Genomic DNA, 13,759 nt, shown 5'->3' with positions numbered 1-13,759 from the left:
TTACAGCAATCGACTTGCAACCACTTCCACTGCCAACAAGAAGGTTGAGCCTCTGGAAGTTTCTGCCTGAGTGAGCAAGTCTGGGAGAGGCAGCCCGAGAAAGAGCAAGTACAAACTACAGGCCGTGAAATAAATCACCACTGGAAGGAGGGATGTGAGTTACTACATTCTGCTATTTGGAATCATGGAGCATATATTTTTTTTTTTTAAGATTTTTTTAATTTATTTATTTGACAGAGAGAGACACAGCGAGAGAGGGAACACAAGCAGGGGGAGTGGGAGAGGGAGAAGCAGGCTTCCTGCGGAGCAGGGAGCCCGATGCGGGGCTCGATCCCAGGCCCCTGGGATCATGATCTGAGCCGAAGGCAGACGCTTAATGACTGAGCCACCCAGGCGCCCCTGGAATCATGGAGCATATTAAAAACTGTGGTTTAGATCCACAGGGCCGGACGGATGTGTGGCTGTGGTGGGTTCATCTGCGGAGCAGGAGGGCTTGAGAAGCAGAGGACAGAACTGATGAAGGCCATGGAGAGTAAAGACCAGAGAGGTTTTTTTCCCTAAAAAACCAAGGTATTTCTTAGTGCAGTTTTAAAGATCCTGGAGAAAAGAGAACCCTCACAAGAAAGCCTAACTTCCCCTGAGCGGCCAGCGCATTACTTTCTCATCGCTTAAACATGGCCGTTCAGTCTCACCTCACTGGTCTGCTCACTCATCTGATCCCTTACAAATCACGTAAAGCTCTTACGACTCGATGATTGTGCACAGCCTCGGCATAAACGACGTTGCAAGGTGACAGTTCTGCAGGAAGACCCACTGTGCAGCCCTGGGGAGGGCCTTCATGATGAGCTCCTCTGCCTTGGCAGCCTGGCTGCGGCCCAGGGAAATAATGGTCACGTGACTTGTTCCTCCTTTTAACTCTTGTGCCAATTTCAGGACAGTGTTGGTGAGGTCAGTCCCTGCACAGAAACATGGAAACGTTCACACAATTATAATCTCATTTCATTCCCTCCAGAAAACATATTGCTTGCTTGATTGATTGATTGAGTGTAGGCTCCACACCCAGCGTGGAGCCCAGGGCGGGGCTTGAACCCACAACCCTGAGATCAAGACCTGAGCTGAGATCAAGATCTGTTAACATGTTTAATACTTCCTTTCTCCCATTCTATTGTTTAGAGCGTGGACGTGAGGGCTAGAGCCCTGGCAGCCATTCTGGGCTATGTCTTCAGGAAATGGATAGCAGCTACTAAGAGTGTGTCAGGTGAAGGACAGCTGCTTTACATAAAAGGTTACAGAGGAGGAAGCGTACACGTGCACGCACTTTCAGGAAGTTTTTTTGCCCAATAGAATCAAAGTCTGAATATGGTGAATTCTGAAGACATTTGATTTAGAGATGACAAAGAACAGAAGATAAGTGAAAATATTTTGCTTAGGGTCTGTGGGGCAAAGACAAGGGGAAAAAGCATTTGGAGTTTTGAGGTACACAAGGGCTGGGTTGGCAGGGCCACCTAGTGTTTTTTTGTTATGTATTATCTTTTCATGAGCCAACGGATTAAAACAGTTAACAAATACAAGGGCCATCCCAACTTTCAGATCAGTAATATGTGTTTAGGAGATATTTTCTGCACAGAAAATTAGCATGGGTAAGTTTTTCCATGGTTATGAATCTGGGAAATTTTATTCTTCTTTGTTCTTTTACATTTTTAGAAATATTCAGTCTTAATATAGTTTAAATAGTTCCTTTTCCAAAATACTTAACTAAGAATAGGAAAATATTTTAAACATAAAAACACCCAACCCAGAACCTACTTGTCTACACCTTCCTCGGAGTATGAGGGTGGCATCTTACCATGGGAGTGAATAAATATTATCGGAGTTCTGGCATTGGATTCTTTATATGACTCTCTCAAATTAATTCCAGTTCTGAGAACATATTCACTTCCCATTTTTTCAGTTATAAACCTTTTCACTGAATTCTTCAAATGTTCTGGTTGAAGAATTTTTATCTAAACAAGAAAGCACAGAAGAGAAGGTAACGTTAAAAACCGCCCAAGGGAATGGTCCCTGTGGCAAATGGAACAAAGCGAGGAAGTGTTCATTATCCACGTGGGTGGAGTTTGACGGAGCTCCTCGTGCTGGGCACGTGTAATGGAGAGTCCGCGCGTGGCAGAGAAGCTGCCACCTTGGCTTGTGGTCCCTCCTCGGAGCCAGGGCCACCCTGTGCCTCCGTCCCTCTCACACTCCGACAGAGATCTTGCCTTGGATGTAAAAATCCCAGTTATGGTCCCTGATGCTGCAAAGAGAAATTTCCCGTGGGCTTCTTCCTGCTCTGCTGGACGTGTCTTGAGCAGGATGAAAATCAGGACGGCACAACCAGAAGGCGACTAACTCCTCCAGGAGTAGCACGAAGATAAACAGCACCGCAAATGGAGTGCGGATCCAGAAAGAACCCTAGGGCTGAACGAGTTTGGAAACTGTACATGTGGTAAGTAGAGGCTCAGGGTCCACTGGAAGAAATCATTGCAAATCTTGGAGGAAAGACCTGTTCCATGAAAATTGTTTCATACAAACTACTTACGTGCCTTTTATAAAATGACCATGAATTCTGTCCTCAGCCTCAGAGGCCCCATCATTTAAGGCAAAGCTGAAACGGTGTGTGGATCTGTGTGGATGCCCTAGGTTGAACCATGGGAAACTACCATTTTTACGGGTCAAAAACTGCCAAGTATTGGCAATTTCATTGTTTAACATAATACATGTGATCATTATGTCAAATTCTGCTCTTTTCTCTTACACCTTGGAAAAATGAATCTTGATTTTCTTTGACTTAAATGACTTAGATGAAAATTGGCAGCACACAAAGCATCTGGGGTCTAAGAGTAGAGCTTGCCCAGTGCATCCACTTCATGAAAGCGCTAGAATCAATGTAAGGCAACGGATGGTCAGGTGTGGTCCCGACACGGCGCCCTGAGAGTCTGTGCTCCCGGACGTGGGTGTGACCGGCTGTCACCATCATGCGGCAGCTCCCTCACTTTATTGACCAATGGAGCAGAGCGATAAGTTTTAACACTGGAGGCGGGGAGAGAAAGCAGGACCAGAAGGAATGGGGTTCTGCTGAGCTCAGTTCAGCCAGCTGCTTTCTAAGCAGCTACGGATAATTCTGGAAATTGTCCTCACGTGCCCTCCCCCGCCCCGGTCATCTTCCCGCAGAGCTGTAGCGATGGGGAGCGGTGCATGGACTGGACCGAGTCCTTGCCCTCACGGAGCTCTGTGCTTTCATCCTGCCCCAGGTGGAGCCTTTCAAACACATTCTAACTGAATCTCTCTTGTGGCAATCTCGGTGTCCGACTTTTACGGGCCAGACCCAGTTTCAAATATTCTAACTCAATTTCTTTGTCATGTGCACGTGACCCTTTATCAGACCATGTCTTCTGACAGTGGGGTTAGAAAATAGGATCGCTCCACTCATGAAGTTTCTAGCTGACAAACTAGAATCATCTGGAGCTTATTGGGGAAGGTAAGATAGCACAGGCTTTAAAAAGTTAATTTTGCTGTTAGGGTAACACACACCGGCTACGTAAAATTCAAATAATACAAAGAACTAGAAATTGGAAAATGGAGGTCCTATTTTCTGGAAAACCACTAGTTTCTTACGCACATACGAGCATTGCTCTGTCTACCCTCCTGTTTTCCATGGCTGGACCTGTGCTACACAGACTGTGACGTGTTTATAGCATTTGTCAGTTAGGACAGCTGAAATGTATGCTCCTGTCATGACGAGGCCAATAAGCCACAGGTAGAGAGGGGGTCGCAGGCTGTCTACACTGCCAGGTGGGTAACATGAATTAGAGAAGCAGGTTGGACAGAATGAAAACAATTCTCCCCGGAGGAAAAACAAAGCTGGAACTATGGTGCTTGCTGGCGGCTAACAGTCACCGTCGCTGTGAGGAAGTGATCGCCAGTGGTGACAGACGACCAACCGTGGCTCACAACCGTGGCTCACGACCGTGGCTCATGACCGTGGCTCACGACCGTGGCACAACGGTCCTTGGGGCCAGCACCGCTCAGCTCCAGCTCTTCCTGCTGCCTGCAGACCCAGCACTGCCTGATCTTTTACTTTTGCAATAAAAACTGGAAATATGGATTTTTTGGTGAAATCTCTCAATTTGCAAATTTTGGCTCAAAGAAAAGAACAACACAAACCAAACGTGGACACCCTTGTCTGCAGCAGCGTTATTCACGACAGCCCAGGGGAAGGAGGAACCCGTGTGCACGGCCAGATGAACGGAGGAAGAAGATGTGGTGTGTCCTCAGCCTTGAGCAGGAAGGAGACTCTGACACCTGCTGCCACACGGAGGAGCTCCGAACACCCTACGCCAGCCACGAAAAGATAAATGTTGCATGATTCCACTGCCATGAAGTCCCTGGGATCGGCGACTGGAGACAGAAAGTAGGACAGTATCTGCCAGCGTCTAGTGGGAGGAAGGCACGGGGAGTTATCAGTTCGCAGGTGCAGAGCTTCTGTTTGGGAGGATAAGAAAGTTCTGGAAATAGAGGTGGTGGTTGCACAACATTGTGAATGTACTTCATGCCACTGAATCTCTCAGAATTAAAAGAGTTTATTAGGATTAAATGAAATTATATTTTGCCACAGTAAAACAAATAGAAGACAACTCACTTCAAGATAGAAGTGTACACAGAGTTTTTAAGTCGTGTGTGATATCTTCATTCTCTTTAAAGACTCTGAAGTCTCGTAAGACAGATCTCCAGAGGTTCAAACCCGTTTGTCTGGTGACAATTTACACTTAAATCATTGCAGAAACAAAACAAAGTGAAATGTCTGTAAGCCAGATGCAATTTTGGGGGGCAACCTCTCTCTGGAGTGAATTTTAAAGTGTTAGACAAAAATAAAATTTAATGCAGAAATTGAAGGGTGACCGGCTGTCCGGGCTGGCGTTTGCATGAAGTCAGGGCTGATAGGGGAGAGAGAGGAGGGGTTTCTCCATCCCTAAGCTAGATGGCAGATGCAGAAATAAAAAGAAGCTTTGCAGGCTCATGAGGATGAACCGAGGACGAGGATGGTCTCCCTTGGGAAAAGTAGTGTTACTGCCGGGAACCAGGTTTTACAAACGCTCTGGGTTTCAATCCTGGCTCTGTTAGCGGTCTCATCTTGTCTTTTTTTTTCTTTTCTTTTCTTTTCTTTCTCTCTCTTTCTCCCCACCTCCTCCCTTCTTCCTTTTCTTTCCTTTCTCCCCCCTTTCTTTTCTTTTCTTCTTTCTTTTTTCTTCTTTTCTTTCTTTCTTTCAGATTTATTTGAGAGAGAGAACAAGCAGGAAGGAGGGGCAGAGGGGCAGCGAGCAGAGAGCCTGATTCGGGACTCGATCCCAGGACCCTGGGATCATGACCTGAGCTGAAGGCAGACACTTCACCGACTGAGCCCCCCAGGTGTCACAGCCATTAGGCAATTTCTAAGCCTTGGCCCCCTAATTCTGTGATGTGGGGGAAATAATCATAGCTCCCCCCCAAGATTATTATGAGGATTACATGAAACAATGTCTGCAAAATGCTTAGCACACCCTAAGCTTTAGCTGTTTTAAGGGGCTCATGGCCGACACCCATTTGCATCCCCAGTGGCACCCCCCTTCCGCGATTGTGAAGCAGGAGGAGTCAGGTAAAATATCACCTTTATTAACAGTGGCAGGATGGACGTGCTTCCTGACACGGAGCCCTCACAGGCTGGGTCTGTGCCCGGACCGCTGATGGCGTGGAGAGCAGAGCGTGGGTGTACAGTCTGCAGGAGGTGGACCCGAAGGGACGGGGTGAAGGCACTGAACCACCACTCTCCATCCCTCACAGGCACCCGTTTTCCAAGTCCTCCTCTCTGGGGGGGGGCGTGCACGGGGGCAGAGGGGGCCTGGAGTGCCACCTGATCGGAGTGTGAGTGTGCCCCGCTAACGTGAACGGTACTTGAAAAATCCATACATTTTGCTAAAAAAATTTTAAACTTGAATGGTTTAACTTACTGATAAAGTGCTCAAAACATGTAGAAAATCACTGTTTTCTCACAGCACATCTTACCAGAATAAGTCTCTGAAATGCACTGAGTTTCTCCCAGGGGAAATTCACAGGACTACGTACTTCTTCCTTTTCATCCAGAAGTTCAGCTAGATATAATTTAGGGAAAGAAACAGACATGAACAATCAAGTGCCTTGGATCACTGAGAAACACACAATGAAAATTCTCTTATAAAACTCTAAAGTTTGTTTTAAAAACATGTCTTATTTTTAATTTTTTTTAAAGATTTATTTACTTTAGAGAGAGAGAGAACATGCACACGTGTGCAGGTTGGGGAGGGGTGCAGGGGGAGGGAGAGAATCCCAAGCAGCCTCCCCACTGAGCACCAGATGCGGGGCTTGATCCCACGACCCTGAGATCACGACCTGAGCCAAAATCAAGAGTCGGACGCTCAACTGACAGGAGAAGCAGGGGCAGGCCAACACTTTACAACCTGCTCCTGCATGTGTGAGGTTTTTCCAGTGAGTATAAACTAATAACTCTAGAGGTTAGAAAGTTCTCGTCATAATCTACCTATAAAGATATTGGAAATGAGAATCAGGTGGAAATGCAACAAGACTCTCAAATTTTTTTACAGATCTGTGTTTTTAATACTGCCCCCTCTGCAGTAGAGTCTGCAAAGGGGTCCTACGTGTGCATTTCCAACTATCCTGGTGTACCTATCATTTCTGCCTCCTACTACTTCCATGTATTTTCCCCGTGTCTAACTTTAAACACAACGTGGATTACAGAGATAGCTTTTTTGAATAGGGCTAAAATGGGTGTGTTGATCTTAAAAAAAAAAGTCCATGATACACGAAAATCTAGTTACAAATTGATAAATCTGATTTTTCCCCCCGAATAAAAAGATCTTCACTTTACAAAATAATGACCTAGAGAGAAAACTCTAGGGGAAGAGGAGAACTTCTTAGTCAGAACTGGAAATCAGGAAGCTATAAAAGAAAGAAAGTAGATGTAATTGGCCATACAGACATTTCCCCATTGCCTGGTAGAGAGAGTATAAACAAATCCAAAAGTCACTGGCCAATTTTTAAAAATACTTGAATGAACAGGTTGGTATCTTTAACAAAACAAAAAGTTGATTATCTGTTATGCCAATAGGGTTCTTACAGAAGGCCACAAAAGAATGAATAATTCAGAAGAAAAATGGGCCAAGTACGTGAACAGGGAAGTCCAAATGCACTACAAACATCTGAAAAGGTACTTAAACATGGTGCTAGTCAGGAAATCCAAATTAAAGTACCTTAAAGTTTTCAGATCGGCAAGAGTTAAGAAAAGATCAATACCCCTCTTGGAAAAGGAGAAGTCATGTATTGCTGCTGGAAATGTAAATTATCCCGGACTTTTAAGACGAGCAACCTGGCAGCAACAGTTCACATAAAAATCGTATGCTTTTGGGCACCTGGGTGGCTCAGTTGGTTAAGCCACTGCCTTCGGCTCAGGTCATGATCCTGGAGTTCCGGGATCGAGTCCCGCATCGGGCTCCCTGCTCGGCAGGGAGTCTGCTTCTCCCTCTGACCCTACCCCTTCTCATGCTCTCTTTCTCTATCTCATTCTCTCTCTCAAATAAATAAATAAAATCTTTAAAAAAAAAAAATCGTATGCTTTTGACCCAGCGGTTCTGTTTCCGGCTGCCCATCCCAGAGACAAGAGCAGAGGAGATGGGTGTAAGGGTCCTATGTTGGGGCAGAAGCTCACAGCAGAGCTACATTCCTGCTGGGATACTGAGCTACGTCAGTAAGTTGACCATCCCCATGCACATTGGTTAGGTTAAATAAAACATCGAATGCTCTCTTACTTTCCTTCGGTGATCTCTTACTCTCCTCCACTGAGGCACTTTCTGGAGGAAAAGGGATGCTCATCAGGCAATAGGCAGCCTGGCTGGTTTTGAAAGCTTCCCACTGGGGCACGTTGGACAGCAGGGATTTGCACAGGAGAGAGAAGGGCTTGAGCTCACTGCTGACATACCGGCATTGTCTCCACTGGGATTCCGACACCCACTGCAGATGCCCACTGCCGCACGTCTCATACATGCCTACCGGAAGAGGGAGAGGGCCGATACCCTTTACCTTTGAGTTACTCATTAAAGGCAGACTAAATAAATATTGTTTTTAAGGAAAAGGGGTTTTACATAAAACTAATTACATAAATGGCAAGTTTTTCATAGTGGTAAAAACACCTAACATTTACCTTCTGAACTATTTGTACGTGTTCATCCATGTTAAGTACCTTCCTGTTGTTGTGAAACGGATCTCCAGACCTTTCCCTGCAAATCTGAAACTCTGCCCCCATGAAACAGCCCTCCCCCGCCCCTGGGCAGCACCACTGTACTCTCTGTCTCTCTCTGATTCCAGCGATTTCGGATGCCTCAGGTAAGTGGAATCACACACATGGTCGTTGTCTCTTGGTGACTGGCTTCTTTCCCTCGGTGTCGTGTCCTCAAGCTTCATCCGTGCTGTAGCAGGTGCCAGGGTCTCCTGCTTCTAAAGGCTGAATGATACTCCCTTGGAACTACACACTGTGTTCTGTGTGTCCCCTGATGGACTCATGGCTTCCACCTACTGGCTATGTGAACACTGCTGCTGGGGACGCAGGCGTGCAGAGAGCAGTCTGAGACCCTGCTTTCAGTTCTTCTGGCTGTATAACCAGTGTGGCATTCTTAGCTCACATGCAAGTTTTAACTTTAATTTTTTGAGGAGCCTCCATACTGTTTTCTGTGAAAGCTGTACCAGTTCATAGTCCCACCAACAGCGCACGAGGGCTCCAATGCCCGCACATCCTCGCCAGCACTTTTTAAATTTTCTGGTTTATTGTTTTGTTTTTTACAGTAGCCATCCTACTGGATATGGTCTTGTGATTTGCATTTCCTGATGATTGAGGATATTGACCATCTGTTCACGTGCTTCATCTTTAGAGAAATGTCTATTCAGGTCCTTGGCCCGTTTTAAAATTGGGTTATTGGATTCTTGTTGAGCGGTCGAAGTTCTTTATATATTCTATACATTATCTCCTTACCAGATATAGGATTTGAAATTGTTTCTCCCATTCAGTAGGTTGCCTTTTTATTCTGTCGATGGTGAGTTTTTAAGTTTGATGTCATTCCATTTGTCTATTTTTGCTTTTGTTGCCTGAGCATTGGTGTCATATCCAAGAGATCATTGCCAAGTCCGGTGTTATAAAACTTTTCCCTTATGCTTTCTTCTAAGAGTTTTATAGTTTTAGGTCTTATGTTTAGATCTTGAATCCATTTTGAGTTTATTTTTGTATTTGGTATAAGATAAGGGTCCAATTTTGTTCTTTTGCACGTAGATACCCAGTTTTCCCAGCACCATTTGTTAAAGACACTGTCCTTTCCCCATTGAGTGCTCTTTCCATCTTCACTGAAGATCATTTGACCATATATGTCTTAATTTCTGGGCTCTCTGTTCCATTCCATTGGTCTATTTATCTGTCTTTATGCCAGTGCCAGGCTGTTTTATCACCACTTCATAATATAGCTTGAAACCAAGATGTATGATGATTCCAACTTTGTTATTTTTCAACATTGTTTTGGCTATTTGGAGTCCCTTGAGATTCCATATGAATCTCAGGAAGAATTTTTCTATTCCTGCAAAAAGTTCTATTGGGATTTTGTTAGGAATTGCATTGAATCTGTAGATTGCTTTGGGTTAGTATGGACATCTTAACAATATTAAGTCTGCCAATCCATGAACATGGTAAATGTATTCCATTTATTTGTGTTGTCTTCAATTTCTTTCAGCAGTGTTTTGTAGTTTTCAGTATATGCGTCTTTCACCTCCTTGGTTAGGCTTATTCCTAAGTGTTTTATTCCTTTTGCTGCCATTACAAATGGGATTGTTTTCTTAATTTCCTTTTCATATTATTTGTTGTTAATGTGTAGAAATGCATTATATATGTTGTTAATGTATAGAAATGCATAATATAGAAATGCATAATACAGAAATGCATCTGATGATGTATGTTGGTTTTGTATCTTGCAACTTTGCTATATTGGTTTACTAGCTCTAACAGTGTTTTCATGGACTAGAGTTTTCAACATGTAAGATCATGTCATCTGTGAACAAATATAGTTTACTTCTTCCTTTCCTATTTGGATGCCTTTTCTTTCTTTCTCTAGTGCATTGGCTAGAACTTCCATGCTAAAAACAAGTGGTGAGAGCAGGGGGCATCCTTGCCTTGCTCGAGATCTTAGAGAAAAACTCAAGAGTTTCACCACTGAGTAGGATGTTAGCTGTGGGTTTTTCACAAATGACTTTTATTGTGTGGAGGTAGTTTCCTTCTATTCCCAGTTTGTTGACTGTTCTTAATTACTAAAGAGTTGAATCTTATCAAATGCTTTTTTTGCATCATTAAGATGGTCATGTGGTTTTGTCCTCATTCTGTTAATGTGCTTATTACATTGACTCATTTTCTTATATTGAAACAGCTTTGCATTCCAGGAAAAAATTGCATTTGGTCATGGTGTATAATCCTTTTACTATGCTATTGAATTTGGTTTGCTGTATTTTGTGGAGAATTTTGACATCTATAGTCATCAGAAATATCAGCCTGTAGTTTTCTTTTCTTGTAGAATCTTTGGCTTTGGTATCAGGGAAATGCTGAACAAGCTTAGCAGTATTCCCTCCTCATCATTCTTCTTCTTCTTCTTTTTTTTTTCCAAGAGTTTCAGGAAAATTTGTGTTTATTCTTTTTTAAATGTTTGGTAGAGTTTTCCCGTGCAGCCATCTGGCCCAGCACTGGCATCCAGTGCAGAAAAGAAAAATTTCTTTTCTCCGTTGGGAGATTTTTGCTTACTGAATCAATCTCCTTACAAGTTATAAGTCTGTTCAAATTTTGGTAGATTATACATTTCCACTTCTTCTAGGTTGTCCAATTTGTTGGCATATAACATTTCGTAGTGTCTCCTATCATCCTTTTTATTTTTGTGGCATCAGTTTTAATGTTCCTGCTTTCATCTCTGATTTTAGTTATTTGAGTCTTCCTTTATTTTCTTGTTAATCTAGCTAAGAGTTTGTCAATTTTGTTAATATTTTCAGAAAGCCAGCTATTAGTTTTGCTGATTGTTCTATTTTTTTTAATGCTCTATTTTATTTATTTGTGCTCCACTCTTTATTGTTTCCTTCCTTCTGCTAGCTTTGTAGTTGGTTAGTTCTTTTTTTTGCTAGTTCTTTGAGGTGTCAGGTTAGGTTGTGTATTTGAGACCTGCTTTTTTAATGTATGCATTTATAAACTTCTCTCTTAGTACTGTTTTTGCAGTATCCCGTAAGTTTTGTTATATTGCATTTTAATTTTTATTTGTTTCAAGATATTTTCTAATTTCCCTTGTAATTTCTTTGACCTGCTGGTTATTTAAAGGTATGTTGTTTAATATCCAGATATTTTTGGATTTCTCATGTGATACTGATTTCTAGTTTCATTCTGTTGTGGTCAGAAAAGCTACTTTATATGTCAATCATTGTGCTTACTGTTTAGCATAAGAAAAAATAGGAAACCCAAGTCTCTAACTTGAGAGAGTGGTTACATAAGTTTTGGTCCATTCAAATATTGGAATGTTGTGCAGACATTAAAAAGTCTTAAGTATATTTATTGATGTAGGAAGCTACCTTTGACATATTATTAATTTCGAAAAAAGTAAATCTGTACAGCAAAGTCACCTGAAAGAATACACATGAATATTCCTATATGAATATGAATATATGTAAAGAATATATATATGGAGGGAAACTAGTGGAAGGACAACCCACAGAAATATTAATAGTGATTATCTCTAGATTGTGGAATTACATTATTTATTTCTTTTTGCTTATCTGTAGGTTGGAATGGTTTGTTTAATAAATACGTACTACTTGTATAACTAGAAAAATGGAAGCTATTACATTTTTGTTGTTTCTTAAAATATACTGAGGATGTTTTTAGGCTTCCAAGTGCAGTGGACGCCTCATGGGCCGGCTTTTCTGCTGCGTGACCTTGTCTCCTGGTCACAGGTGGGTGGTTCAGGAGTAGAGTCCTGATGGCACTCAGACCCACCCTCCTGGAGACCCGGTGTCTGACCGTGAGGCCCAGGGCCTGAGAACTGCCGGATGTTGGGTTAACAGTGGTCGCTGGTTCGTCTCACGTTGGTGCTCGGTTACTCACATTTTCCTTGCTGTTTTCTGAGATACCCCAGAATCCTTCTAGACATTTTAATTTTTATTTTGGTTTAAGATATTGAGTCATTGTTGTCCGTTTTGGCAAGCCCAAGAATCTTGGTAAACTCACAAGAGCATTTATTAACTCAACATTCGTTTACCAAACATCTACTTTATACCAGGCTTTGGTACAAGTAGAAACAAACAACAAAACAAAACTCTCCAAATGTCTGGTATCTGCCAGAGCAATTCTTTGATATTTCCATTCTGACTGAAGTCTTTGCTAATAGTCTCAGAACCACCACCTTTTCTTCCTCAGTGAGAATGTCAGACCACCTTTAGCTTTATATTTTTTGTGACTTAAAATTACAACACAGCACAACAACGTCAACGTACTTCATGCCACTGAACTGGACACTTAAAAATGGTGAAGAAGGTAAATTCTACGTTATGTGTATTTTACCACAATTAAAAAAAATGAATATACTTAAAACTGTACGACACAGGAGGATTTGAACAGATTCTACACGTGGTGATTTCTGCCTAAGCATTTTGCACAAGCATAGTTTTTGTGGTTCAAATTTTCCAGGAATTTTCCTAAGACACTGCAGGTGACTAGAGTGATACAACCTGTCTTCATTGAGCAGCCCATCTCCCAAATAAAACCACCAAAAATCCGGAAGTAAAAAACTCTTATGGAAAGATTTCAGAATGAAGGAACTGCATTTAATATTCCAGTGGGTTTTATTTAAATTCATTTTTTGTTTGCCTTCAGAATGTGTGTTAGATGATGAGGAAATCGTAGACATCTTAAGAAAAGCCAAAATGACTTCAAATGAAATTTCAAAGCGCATCAAAGCAACAGAAAAAGCGGAAAGTCAAATCCAAGAGACGCGCAAAAGCTATCTCCCCATTGCTACCCGAGGTGCCCTGCTCTACTTCCTGGTGGCCGGGCTCGCCCAGGTCAACTGCATGTACCAGTTCTCCCTAGACTGGTTTCGCCAAGCGTTCATTCAAGCAGTAGTCTCCGGAAGCAAAGAAAAAGAAGAACCCGGCTCCAAAAGGGAGAAGATGTCTCTGAAGAAAATTCGTGATACTACAAACCTCTCAAAAGAACCGAAGTTAGAAAGTGAGGGAAATCTCTCCCAGAGATTCCACACTTGAACAGTGGAATCTGTTCAAATCCTCCTGTGTCGTACAGTTTTAAGTATATTTATTTTTTTTTAATTGTGGTAAAATACACAACATAGAATTTACCTTCTTCACCATTTTTAAGCGTCCAGTTCAGTGGCATGAAGTACGTTGACGTTATGCTGTGTTGTAATTTTAAGTCACAAAAAATATATGTGAGTAACCGAGCACCAACGTGAGACGAACCAGCGACCACTGTTAACCCAACATCCGGCAGTTCTCAGGCCCTGGGCCTCACGGTCAGACACCGGGTCTCCAGGAGGGTGGGTCTGAGTGCCATCAGGACTCTACTCCTGAACCACCCACCTGTGACCAGGAGACAAGGTCACGCAGCAGAAAAGCCGGC

General features: G+C 42.7%; 1 protein-coding gene across 1 annotated transcript in view; it reads right to left on the bottom strand.

The window, feature by feature from the left end:
- DNAH14 (dynein axonemal heavy chain 14) overlaps positions 1–13,759 on the bottom strand; it is a 346,072-nt gene that overhangs the window by 46,752 nt on the left and 285,561 nt on the right. The window contains exons 72-75 of the mRNA XM_078078658.1: positions 7,872–8,108; positions 6,076–6,161; positions 1,847–2,003; positions 746–956 (exon numbers count right to left, since the gene is read on the bottom strand). Of these exons, the coding sequence (XP_077934784.1) occupies positions 746–956; positions 1,847–2,003; positions 6,076–6,161; positions 7,872–8,108 (691 nt within the window). The remainder of the gene's footprint in view (positions 1–745; positions 957–1,846; positions 2,004–6,075; positions 6,162–7,871; positions 8,109–13,759) is intronic.

The sequence above is a fragment of the Halichoerus grypus genome, chromosome 7 (genome assembly GCF_964656455.1).
Source record: "Halichoerus grypus chromosome 7, mHalGry1.hap1.1, whole genome shotgun sequence".
In the NCBI taxonomy this organism is placed as follows: Eukaryota; Metazoa; Chordata; class Mammalia; order Carnivora; family Phocidae; genus Halichoerus; species Halichoerus grypus.
Note: the sequence above shows the minus strand (reverse complement) of the source record. Positions and strands in the feature narration are given on the sequence as shown.